Source organism: Heloderma suspectum, chromosome 6 (genome assembly GCF_057233095.1).
Source record: "Heloderma suspectum isolate Gila_16-S chromosome 6, 16-S_ref, whole genome shotgun sequence".
In the NCBI taxonomy this organism is placed as follows: Eukaryota; Metazoa; Chordata; class Lepidosauria; order Squamata; family Helodermatidae; genus Heloderma; species Heloderma suspectum.
The window spans coordinates 22,320,264-22,342,099 of record NC_139463.1 but is presented as its reverse complement, the minus strand read 5'-3'; the positions used below and the strand labels follow the sequence as shown (position 1 = coordinate 22,342,099).

General features: G+C 43.3%; 1 protein-coding gene across 2 annotated transcripts; it reads right to left on the bottom strand.

Moving 5' to 3' along the window:
• Positions 1 to 3,005: 3,005 nt before the first annotated feature.
• On the bottom strand, positions 3,006 to 19,923 carry CHEK1 (checkpoint kinase 1). 2 transcript variants are annotated; one of them, XM_084803761.1, is made up of 13 exons: positions 19,780 to 19,923; positions 16,655 to 16,739; positions 16,157 to 16,380; positions 14,497 to 14,561; positions 14,330 to 14,399; positions 13,056 to 13,244; positions 11,546 to 11,650; positions 9,334 to 9,429; positions 8,430 to 8,538; positions 7,516 to 7,693; positions 7,053 to 7,184; positions 6,723 to 6,824; positions 3,006 to 4,596 (listed from the first exon to the last, which is right to left on the bottom strand). In XM_084803761.1, exons 2-13 carry the CDS (start codon positions 16,717 to 16,719, stop codon positions 4,501 to 4,503), a joined length of 1,431 nt encoding a protein of 476 aa, XP_084659887.1. In that variant the 5' UTR covers positions 16,720 to 16,739; positions 19,780 to 19,923; the 3' UTR covers positions 3,006 to 4,500. The 2 variants fall into 2 exon arrangements, with proteins under 2 accessions (XP_084659887.1, XP_084659888.1); XM_084803762.1 differs by having other exon boundaries at positions 19,865 to 19,923.
• Positions 19,924 to 21,836: the final 1,913 nt, after the last annotated feature.

Genomic DNA, 21,836 nt, shown 5'->3' with positions numbered 1-21,836 from the left:
TCGGCCTCACCAAGATCCGTGGCGGAATTCTCTGACATCCCTAATCAGGCCAATGGAGATGGGGAAGGAAGAGAGGGAAAAACAGATCCTTCTGCCTGCTCTTGCTGCTGCCATTGTCTGTGAACAAAGGCATTTTATTCTCAAACCTGTCTCTTTAAAAATCCAGGGCCGATCTACATTGCGCCCACCATCGCAATGAATTCGGTGTCCCGTCGGGTTAAACGCTCTCACATTAAAATGTGATTATTCACACTCTCCCATTTTCCACGTTGCAGTGCTTCATCAAATGTGCAAGCTCAGTTCACACTCGAGCGTTGTGCTGTTTTCCTGCTGTTTTCTTGTGCGCGCTTGTCTGATCTCGGATGCTAAGCAGGGTTGGCCCCGGTCAGTAGTTGGATGGGCAACTGCCTGGGAATCAGGCTTCCTGCACTGAGCAGGGGGTTGTTGTATCCCTTCAAATGAGACTAAGTTTCACCCCCTCCTATCCCCTGCTCTGGATGTTGTTTTTTTTAATTAAGGCGTTATCCTCGCAGAATCGGGGCTTCTCTGCAATGTTTTTTTTTCTACTTGAGGCATGATCTTCGAAACTTCAAAGTTGTGAGGCAGGCGAGAGAGAATTGGGCTTCAGCCCTAACCCTCCCCGCCACTCCCACCTCCCATTAAAATCCAATTACAGTAAAAGCAATACAGGAGTGATGAGATGGAGCGGCATGATTAATTCAATCACAGCCCAGGCAAAGCCTGGGTGAACAAGTGTGTTTTCAGAAGGCATTTAAAAGATGCCATTTTCTGCCTCCCGAACTACACAAGGAAGGGTTTTCCAAAGGGCAGGTGCTTACCAAAAAGGCCTGCTGTCGAGGTATTGCATTCGTTTCTGTTGGGAGTGACCAGTAAGGCCTGCTCTAAAGATCTTAAAGGTCCCCTGGCTATTAGTCTCCTAGGTAACCTGGTCTCAAGCCCTTTAGGGCTTTGTATGACAGTAACACAAGCTTTTACGTGGCTTGGTAGCTAATAGGCAGCCTTAATTCCTAAGGCAATATGTTGTATCACATCTGTCGTTTAGTTTTACTTTCAGCATATAAACAGATGGAAAGACAAAAAATGTGCATCTTTGTGTATATCCTTTTATATTTATCGTGTACATTGTTATGTTCTTTCAGTATTTGTATTATGTATCTAGAGTTTCAATTGAAGTTTACTTATTATACCATGGGTCGTGTCGTGTCCTGTCCCCCGCCCCCCCCAGTACTTTAGTTATTAAACCAAGACCTGACCTCTGCACTTTTTAAATAGCTGCTAACTCTCACTCACCCAATTTATCTGTCGATTAGAAGCTGCACAAGGTTTCTTCAGTTAGCACCCGGATCCGGAAGACAAACAGCAGCATGGAAACTGGTGGCAGCATAATAAGGCCACTCGCTAAGTACCTCCCACGCCTGGCTAGATCATAGCAGCCAAGGTTGCTCTTGTCCAGGCAGAGGCATTGTGTTCTGTTGTTCTGAAGCAAGTGCACCTAAATGCTGCTCATGTTCCATAAGTGATGGAGATGTGGGCATTCATCAGAACAGGTTTCTCACTAGGAAAAGGTCACTGTGTGGGCAGTGGAATTTTCTTAAGACCATGGAGCACAGTGTAATAAAGAGTGATTATTTAGCTACACGGGAGGACCACTAGGATCGACAGTATGGGCTGGCTTTGGGGTTTGGAACACCAGCTAGCAGCAAACAAGGAAGCAGTATCAGGAAGTCTGCTTTTTAGATTAACCATATACCAGGGTGGCCCAGGAAACAAGGAGCTGGGTGTGGATCTTCACTATTACACTTATGTCCCTCCTTAGCCATGCAGCCTTGAGCCAATCCTTTTTCTCCAAAACTGGAATAGCTTCAAGTGTGCCAAAACACACATGCTTGTTGGGAGAACAAAAAATAAGATTGTAACTAGAGTCCTTCACATTAAGCCTTATTTACAATTAGTAATGCCCTTGTAACTGTACTTGGCTGTTTAGCTTCAGATCAAAGCCCTCACTTTTATGGACATGTGCACTTTTCCCATGCCACTTTTGGCTTCTGACCATAGTACATCCAGGTTTGTTTTCTGTGTAATGTTTTTTTTCTCTAATGCAACATTTAACATATCTGCAATGGAGCAATCCATGCAAATATATTACATTGCACACAACACCCAGAGTTGTATAAAGTTTAGCATATTAAGATTTCCAAGAATCAAACCGCTCTTTATAACCTCTCTCACCTTTGCTGCATGCCCAAACGTATTTCTAGAATATACAAGCATGATACAAGACAAAACCAACTTCCTTATATGTCATCCACATCATGGTAAATAGATTGCAGCCAAGCAGTCTATCAAAACTCATATGGGTGCAGTAGGGAGAAAGCAACTGTATAATTATAGCTCCATACAAGAAATTGAGTATTAGAATATACATTAGAACTTGAAGATGGCCTTAAGTGAGTAGGCTTTTTAAAGCCACAAGTACAAAGTAAGTTTCTTACTGTGAATTCCTGTTCTCAGTATCTTCTGAAGGGCATTACTATCCCTTCTTTGAAGGGGAGCTTGTTTACAATATTTAGGCTACAAGCTGGTGTACATATCTTGCTAAAGGTGTGAATAATTCTAGGATCAATTCTCCAAAAAAGGATTGACGTAAAAAAGTGCTTCTCAAATATTTTGAAGTGGGACTTATAAACTTACCCAACCTTTTAGGACCCACATGTAAATTACCCCCACCTACATTCCCCTACAACAGAAAAGGCAAGAATATCATGCCATTAACTGAGAGCCAGTGTGGTTTACAGGTTAGTGTTGGGCTGGGACTCAGGAGACCTGGGTTCTAGGCCCCACTCGGCCATAAAGCTCACTGGGTGACTTTGGGCCAGTCACACTCTCAGCCCAACCTACCTCACAGGGTTGTTGTGAGGATAAAATGGAGGAGGATCACATAAGGTGCCTTGGCCTCCTTGGAGGAAAGGCGAGATATAAATGTTAACCAATAATATTTAATATATACCGAACGATCTTATATTTTTCATTTTTAATATTAATATAGGTATATAGGCAGTTTGTATTTGAACAGAAGAATAACATCTACAGAAAGGAGCAATCCTGTCTCTCAACTGGGCCTTACGACAGTAATTGTGTGCTGCTGGTTTGGTAAAATAAAAATTGTCCCTAGAAATGAGAAAAACAAGAACAAAAGCAACCCAGAAGCACATCAGGACCCACTTAACATATACGAATGCTGAGCTGCCATACTTCTGAGTGTGAATGTGTGTAGGACTGATAACTTAGACTTGTCCAAGAAACAGAAAAAAATTAATGTGGTATCAATATGCGACATACAATATTTTTTTCAAGCGACCTCGCAATGGCAGTATCCAGGATTGTCCTCTTTCATTGTTTTCTTTTGGTTTGAGAAGATACTTTATTTTGTACATTGTTTTGTTTTCTTACAAGCACTTAAAAATTTCACATTTTTGCAGATTTAATTATGATCAGTCAGAAGCATGGTCAGAAACAAGGCTTGTGTCTTGTCTCCTTATTGTTCTTTGTATCTGCCATGGTACATCTGAGTACAATCAGTCTGACACAGTTTCTGTCTCTTCAAAAAGATCAACTCACCATTAACATGAATCTGAGATGTCTGGCACATCTCAGGAAAGGAAAATGGTGAAATGGGAGGAACTGCTAATCCCTCTCACCTCTTCCTCTTTAAACATTTCTATTTCAGAGGATTAACAAGTCTGATCATATGTATCTTGGGAAGGGGGGAAAGAGCTAGACCCCATAAATGCAAAAAAAATGCCTATTTAAAATGGGAACAATCAGTGTTAACAACATCTGTTATGTTCTGTATTTCCTTTAGAATGAAATAAGTAAAAAATCTAAAGCAAAACACTAGAAAGGTACAGCTTCGTTTAGAAACCCTTGACAGAAAAGTAGTCATAAGCCACTAAAAGTGATTTGATATGGTCCTCAATCTGAAACTTGAAAATTCTACAGCCCCAGTCACATTTATATAAAATAAACTGTTTAGATTTAAAAAAAAAAAAAAAAAATGTTACCAGAGCAGACAGGGATTACTTTTGTTACCCTTTAAAAATAAGCAGCTTTCTCTCCCCTTATCCCCTAAGTTCAGTGTGTAATTTGGAAAACAGAAACACATGACTCTGGATAATGGTGGCTTATGAAAATATTTGAATGACTTGCACAAAGAATTCAAGCCAAGAACCCAAACAAAGGAAAGCCACTGGCAACTCTCATGATCACTAAGTAAGAGATACCCTAAGCAAACCTTTGAAAATGTGTGCCTTCACAATAGTCATTTCCTGTTATCATACGCAGACTACTTGTACACTTATCACGAGAAAACCAAGAAATTTCTACTGAATGTCTGAAGTTCAGGGCATGGCAGGCATAACTGTGCTGTCCCTTAGCGGAAAACACTGAATCAAAATGAATGTGCTTTCAACCCCAATGCAATCATGTGACCGGAAGCCACAACTTCTGTGTGCTGACAACATCAGTCAGTTTCCCCTTGATCTTTAGGAAGTGCCTCTTGAACTCCAAACCATCTCCCTACATAAGGAAAAAAACACACAGAGAACATCAAAATGAGTGTGGAGGCAGAAGTCCACATATTAGCTGCAGTATCCAGAGGGAAGGAAGCACCATTATCACATTAACATTTGACAAAATTGGATTGCTTATCTACGCAGACCATGGTCCATTTTTTAATGGAGTGGCTATATAAAAAAAGGGAGATTGATTGCCCTAAAAGGAAATTAAACAAATGTATAATGAAACATAAACAGAGTTTAAAAACCATATAGCAATCAATACCAACATATTTTGAATATAATGATCTCAATGGGTATTACTTGGGACGCATTTAAAACATACATTAGAGGACAAAGCCTCAGCATAAGTGCCCTTTTGAATAAAGAAAAAGAAAACAGGGACAAGTTAAGTAAAAATAAATAGAAAGCTTCACAAAAGGCAACGTCAGAAACAAACAAAAGTAAGCTTAAGCTTGTTGATACTCATCTAGTACACACACATCATTACTATTTCAAAATAAAATTTGTCTCCGTATGGAAATAAGCTCAATGAAATGTTATCAAGACTACTGGCTAAAGAAAAAACAACTGCAGCAGTTTCACAGATTATCAAATCTGAGAAGTATCGTCAGGATCAAGATATTGTTCAGGAATTTGCCAACTACAAGAAGTTGTATAGAATATAACCAACTTCTCCAATCTAGTTCCCTCCACATAATTGGACTACAACTCCCAGCATTCCTGACAATTCACCATGGTAGCTGGGGCTGATGGGAGTTGAAAACCAAAACATCTGGAGGTTGTAAAAGGCTAAATTAGAGAATCCCGAGTCCACTAATATACATAACATTTTGACTTCTATAAATATCCCATGACATTATAAGAGGAAGACACTCTATTCTTTGAAGATAAGGCACAAGGCTAAACAGTTTCTCAATGGAATTCTATCAGATGCCTACGGAAACTATAGTGCCCATTTTATCAGATTTATTTAATTATGTCAGAAAAGCAAGATTCCTAATACCTGGAAAAGCAAAGACAATCATATAAACCATCATCATTGCTAACCACTTGGTTGCATCCAGACTTAAGTTATACTTAAAGCAGTAGACTCATTGAAATCAATGGGACTTACGTTAGTCAGGATGTATTTGCCCCACTTGTTTCAATCAATGGGTCCACTCTAGGCACGTCTAAGTCTGGATCCAACCTGCTGGTTGCAAGATCTTAACCTCCCTCTCGACAACACAAAAATTTGGAAGATCATTGGACTTGCTTGGTGCCCCATGAATGAGCTGTGGTGAGCCTTGGGCTTGCATGTTCACCCCTCCCACAAACCTGAGGAGTTTGGAAGCTTTTGCCTCCACTTTTAGTCAATTGTAGTTTCCCACTTCATCTGAACCAGGCAACTATGCTTAACATTCGGAGCAATCCAGGATATTAAGCCAACTTCAAACCATGGTTTAAATCCTGAAGCTGTTAACCTTAATTTCCCAGTTCACATGAAACAGGAAACTATAGTTAATGGAAAACCTCCTGGTTTGTTTGCCAGCTCATGCAAAGGGAAGGACAAAGGGGCTGCATGAGAGGGCAAAAGAGTTGTTCATATTGGTGTATTAGGCAAAGATGTGAACATACAACCCCGCCCCGCCCCCGAATTTCATGCAATGTACAACCAATCAGCACTTTTCTTGCCAATGTCAGACAGATGAAACCACTTCTTCCTTCCAGTACTGTGCTACCAAAATCCTAGCTCCATTAAGTAAAAGGTTAACTTGACCTGACAGTTTTGATCTAACCAGAAAAAAGGTTTTTAAATGATGTTTTTGGTATCAGACACCAATAAAACTAAAGAAAATATATGGTTTAGCATATTTGTGATGTTGTCACTGCAAGGTACAAAATGTGGGATCTGGACATATTTGGTAATCCTATAAACAAATAGCGGAGATATTATCTGCCAAACCTCTCAGAGACTGGGAACAGGGGATGCCCAGCACAAATCAAATAATTGTTTTATATTGTGCCATAAATAGGAGGAAAGTTGCATTTTAAAATAGGTTTGGTTTCTTAGATAATGTCTAGTGTACATGTCAAAATCTTCCTATTCTTCTGGAATTAAAGATTTTGCTAAATGTGGCATACCTTAGACAGACGGAAGTCCACAAGAATTTTTTCATCCATTTCCACCAGGTTTGCCTTAAAAATCAATTTGTTGTTTCTTCTATCTGTGGTTGATATGGTGACCTTACAAGGAAAAATAATACTTTATCAGGAGGAAAAAGTTTACAATACAATCTAACCATGTTTATCAGAAATAAATCCCACAACGTTCAGTGGTGTTTACTCCCCACAAATCTGGCTAAAGATCACCCCTATACCCTTGAACTCAATAAAACAGAATAACCTCTACAGCATATTGTCTCCTAGCCAAACGTGTGTGTGTGTGTGTGTATTTCCATTCCTGGTTTATACCTGGTTTATGCAACTTTTCTTCCAGACGTAGCCCATCTTTTCACAAACCTCCTTCAAGATGTGATAGGACTGGTTAGCATCCAGTTTCAAAAAGAAACGGGTCATTCTCTTCACTAAGCGCTGCCATGGGTTCTGAGAGAGAGGAAGACAAAGATGTGAAAAACCAGCCTGAAACTGAGCAATTAAAGCTATTCCCCTCAAACCAACATGTTTTAAAAAGTAAAGCTGTATGTCAGGTTTTCATCAAAACTGCATTATTATTTTTGCTGAAGACCTTTCATAAAAATTATTGCAATCCATACATGGGTTTGTGTATGCACCCAATAAATTATATCTGGGAGCGGAGGTGTTAAGTTGAAAGGAAAAACGTGTGATTTAATTAAAGCAAAAGCACCAGTACAAGTTTCAACAAGTTGCTGGTCCACTGGCCAAGACACTGTTTACTGCCACCAGACAATGTTACCTGTGAAGAACTTGGTGTCCCTAGTAACTGGCTGTTCAGAAGCATGTGTTCAGGGCAGGCTGGTTGGGAGAAGCTGATCCCCTGCACTAGCTTGTCAATACTAGCTGGATTGCTGTCCCACAAGGAAAGGCCAGTGCCTGGTTCAGGCTGGGAATAGGAACAAGTCTTTTTATCCTCGCTGCAGCAATGAAAACAATTGTAGTTATATTACTAAAGCATATCACAATGTCACATTTCCTAGCACTATTTACTCTGAAGGGTAACTGCTACATATCTTGGCCCATATAATATGCCAATATCATAAAGGCATGACTAGATCAATTTCCCTTGCCCATGCCAATTAGAAAGATTCTCATCTAAAACTGACCATTATGTCTCAGAAGCCTACAGCTCAGAAGTCTGGCAAAAGCTTTCTAAACTCTTGCAGAAAATCAGCTGTAACACAGAATACTGCATGGATCAACCTAAAAGCCATAAGTACCTCTTGGGTCCATTTTTATATGGCACAATAATCTTTTATATGATCGCCTATTCTGACACTGAACATTATATTCTGATGTACAGTTCCAAGTCCCTAACTCATTCACAGATGGATCATGTTTAGCAACAAACATGTTAGGTGCAAGGGAAAAAAAGGTGTGAAACAGGAATTGGTAAATAGAAATGAAAATGTCAAGAGGGTATGCAAACTGTAGCCAGAAACTCCACCCTCATCACAATGAAACCAGATTCTCAGGCAGTCTACCTCTGTAACCAAAACAATGTATCAAGGTGGATAAAAAAATATATATATATATATATAAAAAACTGCTGTTTTTAATTCCAAGTAAATTAAAGTTCAATATCCTCAAACTGCTTCAAGTTTGAGCTGGACAATATTAGCTGGACAACTACACACATATACACATTTTCACCTGTGTGCACTTTTAACTGGAGAGAAGTCCATATCTGATCGAATGTGCTTAGAAAAACCTCCAGGAGAATCAGATAGTCCCCCTGAGGAGGCTCGAGGACGCTTTATGCCTACAGAGAAAGACATGCTGTGACTAGTACAGAAAAAGAGTTTTTAGACATTCGCACCGTTAAAGACTGAGTAAATCTTTAGTAATTCACTGCTTTTTAATGCTGGGCTAAAGGCTGGAGCTTTCTCACATGGGCTCCCTGGGGTTATATGCTAGTTTGTCTTTGTCTCTCTTCCCAAGGGCCAAAAGAAGCTAAACACAAAATCTCACTTGTACTTGCATGCACAGATGTAAAATCAAAGCCATCCATGCAAGCTTTATTAATAGTTGGATCAGCTCTGAAGGCCAAGTGAAAGTGAGAGAAGCACCAAATTGTCTGCAAAATTATCACACTGACAATCTCTTCCCATTGTTAGAGCCAACAAATATGTAGATACAACTACAAAAGCAGACTCCCTTTTCATATCATAATTTTCATTCAGATGAGCGCTCCCACAAGTCACTCATGTAGGAAAAAAAATCGTAACATTGGAAGGATTTATATCTGCGTCTAACCTCAAGCCACACATGGTTGTACCAAGAATCCAGGACAAGCCCTAAGTAGTAACACTTGAGAAATAGGACCAATCAACAAGCGTATGAAAAAGCAAAGAAAATCTTAGAGGTCTCAGATAAAATAAGTTGGGCCACCTTAACATATGAATATTGAGACTTTTTAAAACACAACTTGTTCCTTTCAGTGGTATATGTTACAATACTACAGAGAATAGAGATGTCATTAAACTGTCTGCAGATGTCATAAGGTTTAAAAGATGCAGCAATATACTAAACTAATGTGGATTTAAAATACATTTACCTTTCTTTAAAGGTTTGTTGTACCACCTGTCCTTTTTTATGTCTACAATAGTAAGCCTTGACGCAGGGTTCTCAGTTAATATTTTGAGAAGTAAAGCTGCAAATAAAGAAAGAATTAGTTATATACGACCTACAGCTTTAGACGTTGCCTAGACAGGTTCTCTAACAATCGCATTTATTTTATTTGTTCATTTACAAAATTTATAACTGCTCTGTATCTAAAAACATTTCCTGAATAAAGAAAAACAATCAAAATACAAAAGAATTAAAATTTTTAAAATTCAGCTATATGAATAAAACCGTGGCTGGTCATTCAGGAAAAATATGTTTAAACAAAAATGTCTTTAGCAGACTGAGTTTAAATAAGCTGAAATGCCCTCAAATGTGCTTTGAGAGAGTATTTCTATTTCACCACAACTTCAAAGAATGCCTTAAATTTTGTACAAATTTTGTACAAAATTTGGCTCATTATGGGCTGCAGAGAGAGACTGGGTGAGGGGATCAGGGCAGTGGTGAACGCCTCCCTTGAGGAGGGAGTGATGCCATCAGCCCTCAAGGAGGTAGTGATAAGACCACTCTTAAAGAAGCCCTCCTTGGATCCTCAAGTTTTGAACAACTTTCGCCCAGTCTCAAATCTGCCATTTTTGGGCAAGGAGATTGAGCGGGTGGTGGCGATGCAGTTGAAGGCACACTTGGAAGAAACTGATTATCTAGACCCATTTCAGTCGGGCTTCAGGCTTGGGCATGGAACAGAAACGGCCTTGGTCGCCTTGGTAGATGATATGAGGAGGGCTCTGGATAGGGGTGAATGCTCCTTCCTTGTTCTCCTTGACCTCTCAGCGGCTTTTGATACCGTTGACCACGGTATCCTCCTGGACCGCCTAGAGGGGTTGGGCATTGGAAACACCATATTGCAGTGGTTCCGGTCCTTCCTCTCCGGCAGGTACCAGAGGGTTGCACTGGGAGAGGAGGTTTCAGACCCGTGGCCACTTACTTGTGGGGTGCCACAGGGTTCCATCCTCTCCCTGATGCTATTTAACATCTATGTGAAGCTGCTGGGGGCTATCATCAGGAGGTTTGGGGTGCAGTGTCATCAATATGCGGATGACACGCAGCTCTACCTCTCATTCAAATCTTCACCAAGGTTGGCTGTAGAATCTCTGTCCAAATGTCTGGAGACGGTGAGTGGCTGGATAGGGAGGAATAAGCTGAAGCTGAACCCTGACAAGACCGAGGTACTTTTGGTGGGAGACAAGAGGAGGTTGGGGGATGTTTACCTGCTGCTGAATGGGGTACGGCTACCGTTGAAAGACCAGGTCCGCAGCCTGGGGGTCATTTTGGACTCCCAGCTGTCCATGGAGGCTCAGGTGTCAGCTGTGAGCCAGACAGCGCTGTATCAACTCCATCTGATACGGCGGCTGCGCCCCTTCCTTCCCGACCATCTGCTCCCATCGGTAGTACATGCCCTGGTCTCCTCTCGTCTAGACTACTGTAATGTGCTCTACGTGGGGTTACCCTTGAAGACAGTTCGGAAGCTGAAGTTGGTACAGAACGCAGCGGCTCGCCTGATTAAAGGCAGCCGCCGGTGAGATCACATCACTCCAGTGCTGAAAGAGTTGCACTGGTTACCAGTTGTTTTCCAGGCCAAATTCAAGGTGTTGGTTTTGACCTTTAAAACCCTATATGGTTCCGGCCCAGCCTATCTTAAGGAGTGCCTCCAGCAGCACCAGACAGGCCGCTTAACAAGATCAGCCTCGGATGGCCTTCTCTCTGTCCCATCAGCCAGGACAGCTAGACTGGTGGGGACAAGGGAGAGGGCCTTTTCTGTGGTGGCCCCCACTCTGTGGAACTCCCTCCCTAGGGAATTCTGTCATGCCCCCTCTTTAATGAGCTTCCATCGTGCATTAAAAACGCTGTTGTTCAGGCAGGCATTTGGGGTGGGTTAGGGTATTTTAGAAAATGTTTTTATTGTAGGATTTTATTGTTTTAAACTGTTTTATTGTATGTTGTACATCGCCCAGAGTGGCTGGGTGACCAGCCAGATGGGCGATTAATAAATTTAATAATAATAATACAAGATTCAGGATCTAGGGTTTTTAGATGTCCTTTGAAGGGTATGACCAGTACTCGGAGAAATACCATTCCAGTTTCTTAGCAAATGCACTAAGCCTTGCCACCAAGCAAATATAACATGAGTCAATCAACTGAGGTACCCAGTGGCAATGAATCAATCTTCTTCCATGGTGAAAGATACGTTTTCTTTTCTTTCCAGTCACAATATTCTTGACAAGTGTCACTAGGCTGGTCCCACGGCAATTCTGCAAGAAAGGAGGCCACCGTTTCAGACAAAAATTGTCAGTAGACTGGGGGGAAATACGGAAGACATTTAGAATACTGGATCTCAACAGAATGAATTTTAGCATGTCAAGAGGAAAAGAGATACCCGAGAGCCATGAACAGTATCCAGTGGGGCTGCTCCACCTCCAATGGTTCCGTTGTGCTCACAGGACCCACTTCTAAAAATAATGCTTTCAGGGGCTCCTTGGAGGCCTCTCTCAGTCTAATCCAGTAGCCAAGTCCAGACACAGACAAAGGAATTCCTTTCAAAGCTTTATTCTTCTTTTACAACTTAACAACTATACTGATTGCAACTAGATCTGAGCAGCACAGTACCTATGCCCTACGTTGGAACAGTTGGTCCCTGTTTGAAAGGGAATGACTGGCAGACCCCTGAACTTAAGGACTAGGGAGAGTCCCTCCCCTTTTCCCTTGGATCCTCTGGACGCAGCCGTTGTTTGCGCGCCAACCTGGCATTACGCCTCCTTTCTGCGCCCTCCATCTGGCGCCGCTCTCTGCGTCTGCGTCGCGCATCCACCAAGTCTGCTATCCGTGCCTGGTCACTCCCTGGACTGCTAACTAAACTAGGAATGCTGGTGGGAGGAATCTCCGTCAGCTGTGGGCCCTGGGAAAGAGGAGCACGCTCCTCGCCCAGGAGCGACTGCTCTTCCTCAGAATCAGAACTACTCTGGGATTCTATGGGCTCAGTGTCCACCCTGACAAATGCCAAATAAGCAGAAACACTAGTTTCTGGATCTGGACAGGTCAACAGAGCTCCCTTCTGCGAGTTCCGCTGACCTGCCTCATTCCAGAATTGGGCAGTATAGAAATGTAATAAAATGAATGAATGTATCCTGGATGGGGAAAATTACAGGAATTTAACTTAATCCCCCCCTCCCCGCCCTGGTTACATTTTTAAAAAAGTCTTCCAATATCTTGCAGGATTATCAAGTAAAGGCAGAAAATTTGTTATGGGTGTATTACTACTACTTTTGTCATTGATTCTGTGGGGGTTGTTCTTTTATTCTCTCTTTATTTTGCTCTAAAAATAAATGTAAAAGCAATTAGATGTATTGGAGGGGGAAATTAGTGCTAGTTGAGCTGACTGAAAGAGGGGACAGACCTTTCTTGTGCTAAAGATAGGTTGGGAAGATGTTCCAAGGAATTCTTGTTGCTCAGAAATGCCTTCCAGACAGGAAGCATTTTGGTGCTAAGTAATACTGTAATCTGCCCTGAGCAGTTTTAAATAAATTATCTTGAATCCCAGAAGATAATACATACTACTGTTCACTGGTTATCTGTACCACTGTTGTTTAAATGTCTGTCGTTAGTTTTATGAGATAAATCTGGATTAAAAGAATGAGCTAAAGCTTGGGTAGCTCTTACCTCCTGCCAACATCGCGGTGAGTACTATTCCGCATGACCAAACATCGACTGGCTCAGCATGGAAGTCTTTTCTTTTAAGGACCTCTGGGGCAACATATGGGAGCGTACCGCATATCTTGTTCAACAGTCGCTCACGACCATTGTACTTAAACACAGTTGCTAGCCCAAAATCAGAGATTTTGAGGTTATCTAAGCAAATACAAGCAAAAAAAAAAAGTAAGTCGTGTATCATACTACATCTTTGCTCGAAGTGCATTAAAATAAAATCAATCTAAAAAGACATTAATATTTAACTCACAGAAATGGTACATAAGGCTGAACAAGGGCAAAGGGATCTTTTGTAGAAATAACAGAAGGCGCTACGCTTGTGTGTTTAATGAACACGCAAGAGGGGAGAGCAAGAATGAGCACTATAGCTCCCGCCCCATCACAACCCTTCATATGTTGAGGTTAAGTATCTGCCTTGGGAAACCTTTCTATCCATTTAGGCTAGGGCAGGGTAGGCAACTTGGATACATCCAGAAGTTTTGGACTACAGTTCAAAACATCTGGGGGGCACTAGATGCCTAACCTTGGTCTAGGCTCCCTGCGCAATTTAGAGCCCTTAAAACCATAAGGAACCTACACAAATTAAAAAAAAGGCTCCCTGCTACAAAGCCGTTTTCAGAAGACTAGGATGAAGGCGACAGGGGGCAGAGCTAGCATGTTCGCATCCTCTGTTGCACATTTATTAAAGAGACAAGCGTAACACTTGAACAGGGCTAGAGTACACCTAAACATGGCTGAGAAATGTCCCATTGATATTAACGGCATTTGTTAAGTAGTTGGGATTGAGTCTTCTACCATTTCCTTGCTTCAAATCAAAAGGCGGGTGAGTGAAAGGTTAAACTGAATTTCCTGAGTCCAAAAGCAGTATACCTCTGGGCACTGGATGCTAAGGGCAAACAGGGGAGAAGTGTTGCCTTCATGACCCCCTTGCAGGTTTCCCAAAGGTATCTGGTGGGTCACTGTTGAAAACAGAATGCAGGTATCACTGGAAAAGATTCCTATCAGAGCCACTGCCAGTCAGTGCCGACAATACCAGGCTAGACCAACCAATCGTCTGACTCAGTATAAGGCAGCTTCCTATGTTCGTATGACAGGACAGATTATACCTAAAGTCTGAAATGAGATTAGGTTGCTTTTTTTTTTTTTTTAAGGCAAGCTTTTCCTTTCTTATTTTCCAGCAGCCACAGATTTTCGGACCATTAGAACAAAATGGTTTTATCTCTTACCTCTTTCATCTAGCAACAGATTCTCTGGTTTAATATCCCGATGTGTTACTCCTATGCTGTGGAGGTAGACCTTTAAGAAATGATACAAGATTTTAATTCCACCTTCATCCAAAAAAGAAAAGAAACAACAACAACAACAACGGCTTGAAAAAGCAGCATAAACTTACCACGCCAGCTATAAGCTGGTGAAAGAACTTCTGTGCTTCTGATTCAGGCATCCCTAGATCAGGTTCTGTAAGAAGAATCCATTTCGTCATGCAGAAGTGAGCAGAATGTACATTGTTAGCAACTTTTTCTCCCCACTAGAACATTCCAGTTGTTCGTCCTCAAATGTTTATGGCCGAAGGTGTTACTGGCAGTAGAGAGATTATGCTTCACGGTAACATTTCCAAGAGCAAAGGACATCTTCATTTAAATACCCATGGATTCTTTAGAAGCTCATAAAATGATTTTAGCTTACTTTAAGGGTGCTCAGCTGTGGATGCATTTACATGTCCCTGTAAGAACATGACAGACAACCCAGCAGTATCCAAACTGTGTCCTGATCGTGTGTGTGTGTGTGTGTGTGTGCGTGTGTGTGTCGTAATATTGCAATCCTCTCAGGATTACAATCTGTGTCATTCTGTAGGCAAGGGCCAACTCAGTGCAAAAATGGTGTGCTTTGATGGCACCAGAATACTCCCAGGTCAAACTGGAAACTGGGATAGTTGGATCCAAGTTGCCATAAGTGCTTTTATGGGCAACTGCCTACATTTTAACTTCTTCTGCAAATTCATTTGCAAAATGCTTAATAATCCTTCCATTATAGGCTCTGATCACATGAGATCAGCAACGTTGAAAGAGAAGACCATCTAACTTATTTAACATCTCACACATCATATGTATCATTGCAGTACTCAAGCCTTTCATACTATTCACTATGTGCATTTATGCACACAACACTCAAGACACAGCACAGTTTAATTATATGGACTAAGAACATAACTAAGGCACAGCTTGCCCATGATCTTTGAAAAACTCCAGAGAACTGAATGTAGTTTTAAATACATTTCTATATTATTCCATCCATATAGCTCAGGGGTGAGAAAACCTAAACACACACACACAAGAATCCCAAACAACAAGCAATGCAGTTCTTCTGGGAAGAGCTCAGGCTTTGCATGGCAAGTGAGCTCTGCAACTACAGTGCAGCAACTGTTAGACCGTTTGCACAACACGGTGGATTATCTGGGTTAATTAACCCACAATTAGGGGGTTAATGCAGGGGCACCATTTTGAATATGCAACCTGTGATCAGGGTTGCAGCATGTCATGTGAACCCAGCTAGTGTGGGTTAATCAACCCACACTTAAAGCCTCAATTAGTCGTTGGGTTAAGTGTGGATTGTTTCACCCTCAATTAACCCACAATGGCTGGGTTTGCATGACACGCTGCAACCCCCAATTGGAGGCCGCATATTCAAAATGGGGCCACATGCACCTGAGCTAATCATGGGTTAATTAACCCATGATAAGCCACTGTGTCATGCGAACCGGCACTTAATGTATCTCTAGATGACTTTGCAGTCAGAAGTTGTTGCCCAAATGGACTTTCAAACAGGAGTTTAATTTCAAGATGTTGTATTTTGATATCCAATGTTCATTGTGAGCCACTTTGGGCATGATCCACCATGGAAAAGCAACATATAAATTAAACTAGCCGAATCCTAGACAATTCTTAGCAGATCTCTTAGATCTGCAGATGAACTGAACACGTTTCCACATTACTAAAATAACATCCTCACCAGTAGGATCAGCCCATCTTCCTACCCCACAAAATCTCCTGTACCTATTCGGTCAAAGAGCTCTCCTCCGCTGCAGTACTCTAGGAAGAGATACTGGATAGTGCCTTCTCGACGATGCCCATAAAACTTCACAATATTCTCATGATTTAACATCTTGTTGATGCAGATCTCCTTCTTAATCTGGTCTGGACACTCTATAGCACGTTTCATGTCAACAATTTTTACTGCGACTGCTTCTTCAGTGCGCCTGTTCACAGCCAGTTGAACTCTAAAGAGGAGATGGAAAGCAGGGTTACAGCTAGGCTTTTTTTTGGAAATTATTGCTAAGGTTACTAAAGTCTAGTATTAGTCTAGGCTTTGCCTACCATCCACAGTACACATTTTCTCCCCTACAGAAAAGAACCAAATCTTCATATTTACAATTCCTCAACAGAAGAACATAACAGCAACTTCAATTTACAGCTCACCCTTTGCTTTGCAAACACACTTCTACCTCCACAAGCTACGTTTTGTATGTTGTTGCCTAAGCTACACATACTCACTCTCCATAAGCACCTTCTCCAAGGGTCTGAACTAAGTCCCAGTCTTCCACAAAAGGCACCGCCATGTTGATAGACAGCCCACACTCTACAGATCAACAAGATAAGGAACTGGGTAAGTCAAGCATCACAAAAAAGTCCTTTATTTCTTAATGAGCAAAGAACATGATTTTGGCCTATAAAGCCTTATAAGGCTCGGGACGGCAATATCTGACAGAGTGCCTCTCCCAGCATGAACCTACCAGTATACTAGACTCATCATTTAAGGGCTGGCTCAGAATGTGGCAACAAGGGAGAGGGCCTTCTCAGTGGTGCCCCCTCCCCCTGATTATGGAACCATCTCCCCAGCGAGGCTGCCTGGCGTCAACGTAGTTATCTTTTCAGCACCAGGTTAAGACCTTCCTCTACTCTGAGGCATTTGGCAGCATATAAGGTTTTAAATTTGAGTCTTGGATTTCTTACTGTTGATCGTTACAATCGTTTAGGTGTGTATGTGTGTGCGCACTGTCTCTTTATACATTTGTATGTAACTGGTTTTTATATTATGTAAGGTATTATATTTTTAAGGCTTTTAATCTTTGTAAACTGTCCAGAGAGCTTTGGCCATTGGGTGGTACAGAGATGTAATTAATAAAATGAAACAAAATATAACAGCTGCCTCTTACAGCAGAACACTAAAGATGCACACTTCCTGGGAAATTGTATTTAATAGTGAGCTTACTTCTGAGTAAACATGCACAGAATGGGAAGTACAAGCCAGCCTTCACATATCTGCCTTGAACATAAGTCACAGCAAAGTTACTAGCCCATTATGGGCTAGCAGAGCAGGGACAAAGAGTTCCAGCTGTCCTGCAGTTGCCAACTGTATTTCTATGCTCCGTTCCCTCCTCTTGTGGCTATCTGGTTTCTGTGCCGCATGCAGAAGAGGAACAGTGCATCCCTCCTGCACTAGCTCACTCACTCGCCTGCATGGAATTCCATGCACTTGTCTGCATGCAATTCCTTGTCGCCTATGGCTACCAGGTAAGCACTTAAATAGAAGGTTGGCCTAGAACAAACACACCAACCTGAGCCCATTTGACTTAGAATGCTTCCAGAAACAGAACAGAAATATGGGCCTTTCGTTGTAACATCCCCCCAGCTGCACCTCTGCCACAACTACATTCAAATTGTTTCCAGGTAAGAGGCAACCAAATTCTGTTTCTCTTTGAATCTTAAATTATGCCTAAGTCATTTAGGGAGCAATCCTATCTGGGTCGACAGTCACTTCCAAGCCCAGAGGCAATCACCTATCCAGTGCAGGGCAGGAGAAGTGATGAGGAGCGGATCTCCTCCTCGCTCCCTCCATCCAGCTTTCATGGCTTGACAGCCCATTTCAGCTGCCTAGCCATGGGACCTCGGAGCACGGGAAGTGGCAGCCAGACGACACATAGGATGTGTTGTACCGGCATTTCTGACTTCCCCGCCCCAGCACGCCCCCAGGAATACCCCGTTTTTGCTCCTCCACGCTCCTCTTCCGAGCATGGAGCTGTTCCGCACTGCCTACAAGGCGGCGCGGGAGGTGGTGGAGGTAGGTTCTCAGGGAACTGACCTATCCTATGGCTATCTAGCTGCTGACTAGCAGCCATAGGATTGTGCCCTTAATTGCTAAACAATCTCCCCAAATAAAAACATGGCAATTCACAACATTTAATAAGCTATACAAAAATAAAAGGCCATTGTTTAAACAAACCAATTAATACTGCAATACAAACAGTAAAACAAGTCTGTTTACTGCCTGCCACTCTCAAAACGTGCAAAGCTGGAATAATAAATCTTACAGTGTGCAGCAATCCAAAATCGGAATACAAATCCAAAACTGCAGTACTACAGGAAGTCTTATGTCTTGTCCCAATACATCTGAGCTTCCACAAGAACAGTGCCACACCTACAGATTTTGGTGACTGGTCAATTTATATCTAGAATAATTTCATCTCCATTTGTAATAACTCATACTGCCCTCAGCTTTACAAATGTGTAGGGCTTTTTCACATAGCTCATTGATCCCAGCTCCCCCAAAATGTATAATGAGAGGCAGCCACCAATAAATATGTTCAGTACCAACGTTCACTGCAATAGGTAGCTTCCCCACTCCCACCCCACTTCTAGCAGCTTAATAGGAAGCAGTTCAAGTAGCGCAGCTTTCTCAAGCCCAGCAAATACAATGTTGAAGGAAAACACTACATGTGTTGAGCTGCTATCAGGCCACTCTTAAAAAGCATAAGAGCTCTGCAAAAGAGGAGGGAATGGGAAACCCCACTTGTGTGAAGATTTAAATAATCCACATCCATTTTATTAACCAGCCTTCACCAATCTGGCGCCCTCTAGTTGTTTTGGACTACAACTCCCAGCATTCCTGACCATTGCTCATGCTGGATGGGGCAGATGGGAGTTGAAGTCCAAACATCTGGAGGGCCCCAGGATGGGGAATGCTGCAGTATACTGATGACAAACCCATTCCCCAGGTGCCCATCCTTATGTAGCCAAAATGGCACCATCCATGCAAAGAACTGAGGTATTGGGGGGGTGGGGTGGAGATTTTTACAACAGTGGAAAAAAAAAACCCTTGGGGGAAAACCCCATAAAGGGCAGGGGAAACTCCCCCAAACAGCCCACTGAGGACCAAGAATGCGCAAAGGGCACAGAACACTGATTTGCCAAGGGGACGGAATGGAAATCCGATTGCAGGGTGCGTGGGTGGGATGGAACAGAGCAGCCTTCCCCAACCGGGTGCCCTCCTGATGTTTTGGCCTACAACGCCCAGCATTCCCAACCATCGCCTACACGGCCTGGAGCTGATGGGAGTTGAAGTCCCACATATCTGGAGGACACCAGGCTGGAGAAGCCTGGAAGGGAGTAACTTGGGGAAAGGGCCTGGCTGGCAAGGAGCCTGGCCGGGCCCCTGAACGGGAGCACGCCGCGCTGCAACCATTCGTTGCAGCCCGCCCCCGTCGCGCAGTACCCCCATCCCAGAACGTCTCCCCCCAACACACACACACCGCCCCCGCGACTTCTGGCCCCCCTCAACAGCCCCCTCCGAGCAGGGGAAATGGGGGGCAGGAGAGGGGGAGGCGCCCTCGCTTTCCCACCCGCAGGGAGGAGGAGGGTGCCTCTCGCCGCGGGACGCCCTGCCGCGGCGGGGCGCGCGGGCGGGCGGCACGCGCTTGTCCTCACCCGGCCGGCGGCGGCCCGCTCGCCGGCCCCGCGGCAAACGGCGCTTCCCGCCCAACAGCGGCGAACGCAGGAGCCGGGCGGAGACCGGGGCAAGCGGAGGAGGAGGAGGAGAGAACGCGGCGCCCGGGTTCCGGCGCCAGCTCCGCCCACGGCGTCTGCCTCGGCCGTGCGGCAGCATGGTGGCGGCCAGGGGCGCCCCGCCAAGCGCGGCCGCGGAGGGTCTCTCGCGGGCAGCCCTCTGCGCGGCTGGACAGGAGGGGAAAGGCCCGCAACTCCCGGCATTCCCCAGCCAGCCACGGCCGGGTGGGGAATGCCGGGAGTTGCGGGGCTTTTCCTTGCGTCTAAATGTGCACAGAATTATTGCTGCTGCTGCTGCACCGCGGAATAGCTGAAGCTCTCTAGGCGGCTCACGGAAATTAAAGCGACAGAGCGCAGCCTAAAACAATACAAAATATGAACGCTGAAAACCCCAGGACAACCTTTTATTCAGTGCAACCTGAATAAAACCTAGCAGCACTGCAGAGATTTGAAATACAGATTTCAAACGCCAGAGCTAAAAGAGTAGGAAGCTAAAATACTGGGAGAATAAAAAGCTAAAATACTGGGAGAATAAAAAGGCCTTTGCCTGGTGCTGGAAGGAGCAGAACATAGGAGCCGGGAGTACCTCTGGAGGGATCTCATTCCACAGCAGAAAAGGACCTCAAGCATCTTCCTCCCATTGGTCCGTTTTCTATCGTGACTATTTTCAGAGTAGCAGCCGTGTCTTTCACAGCAAAAACCTCTCTTAGGCAGCTGCAATCCTATCTAGGAGTGGGTCCATCGAACTCAGCGAGGCTTACTTCTGTAGCTACATGTAGAGGAGCGCACTGTTAAAGGCTTAGTGCACTCCTATATTTGGCTACTCAGAAGTAGGTCCTGAGGGAAATGGGGCTTGGTCCCAGGCTAGGTGGGTATAGGATTGCTGTATAAAGTTGCAGTCCGAAACACCTTCTAGGAATTGAGCATCACTGAACACCATGGGGCTTATTTCTGAGTAAATATGCACAAGGTTGTGCGGTAAAATGTTTTTATTGTGGCACACGTTTTTGTGGTATCTGATAAAGTGGGCTCTAGACTACAAAAGCTTAAGAACATAATTTGTGAGTGCAATCCTATACAAGTCTCCAGAGTCCAATGCGATTTACTCCTAGGCAAGTATGTGTATAGGGTTACAGCCCGGTCAGCCTTTCAGGTGGCACAAGGTGACTTTTGTTGCTTTCTTTTGGTTGCCAGAATAAGTTTCCAGAAGGATAGCTATGCTTGTAGGCTTCCCAAAGGCATCTGGTTGCTCTGTATGAAAAACAGGATAGTGGACCAGGTAGAACTTTAGTATGATTAAGCAGGGCTCTTGTGTGCTTTTGAATGTGAAAACACAAAGGTATGGTGGCTCATGTTCACCCTAAAAGCAGTTCTGATCCCATATTTGGGGGAGCTGACTAGGATTACTCAATAGCGGGGGGGGGGTCATTCTACATCTATTTCACCACATATTCTAGGACTAAGCCCTAACACTGAATACAGGTTTTGAAACTGTGTCTTGTCTCCAAATTATAATCTTGCCACATCTTCACAGTAAGCCTTTCTGGTAATGTAGGACTGTTGTACAGTAGTTAGTGACTTGCTTAAGTAGTTCAGCTTTAACAAAATGTTAGGCCTGGGAAACCTGACTTCCATGCCAAAACTCATTGCTAAATCATGTATGCCTTAGCTTAAAATAAAGGCCATCTGAGTACATGCAGCATCATTAACACTATAAAGCTATCACCGGCCCACATGGCTCAAGCAGGCTTGTTCGTTTACTTGCTCTCCTGCTACTACTGTCAGTTTTAGTTTTAGCTCATCCTAGAGCTTTCTAATATTCAAGGTCTCATTTATCAAGTATAATAAAAAGCTTTTTCTTCTCAGATGAGAAGTCTAGTGAATCACTTTGTGA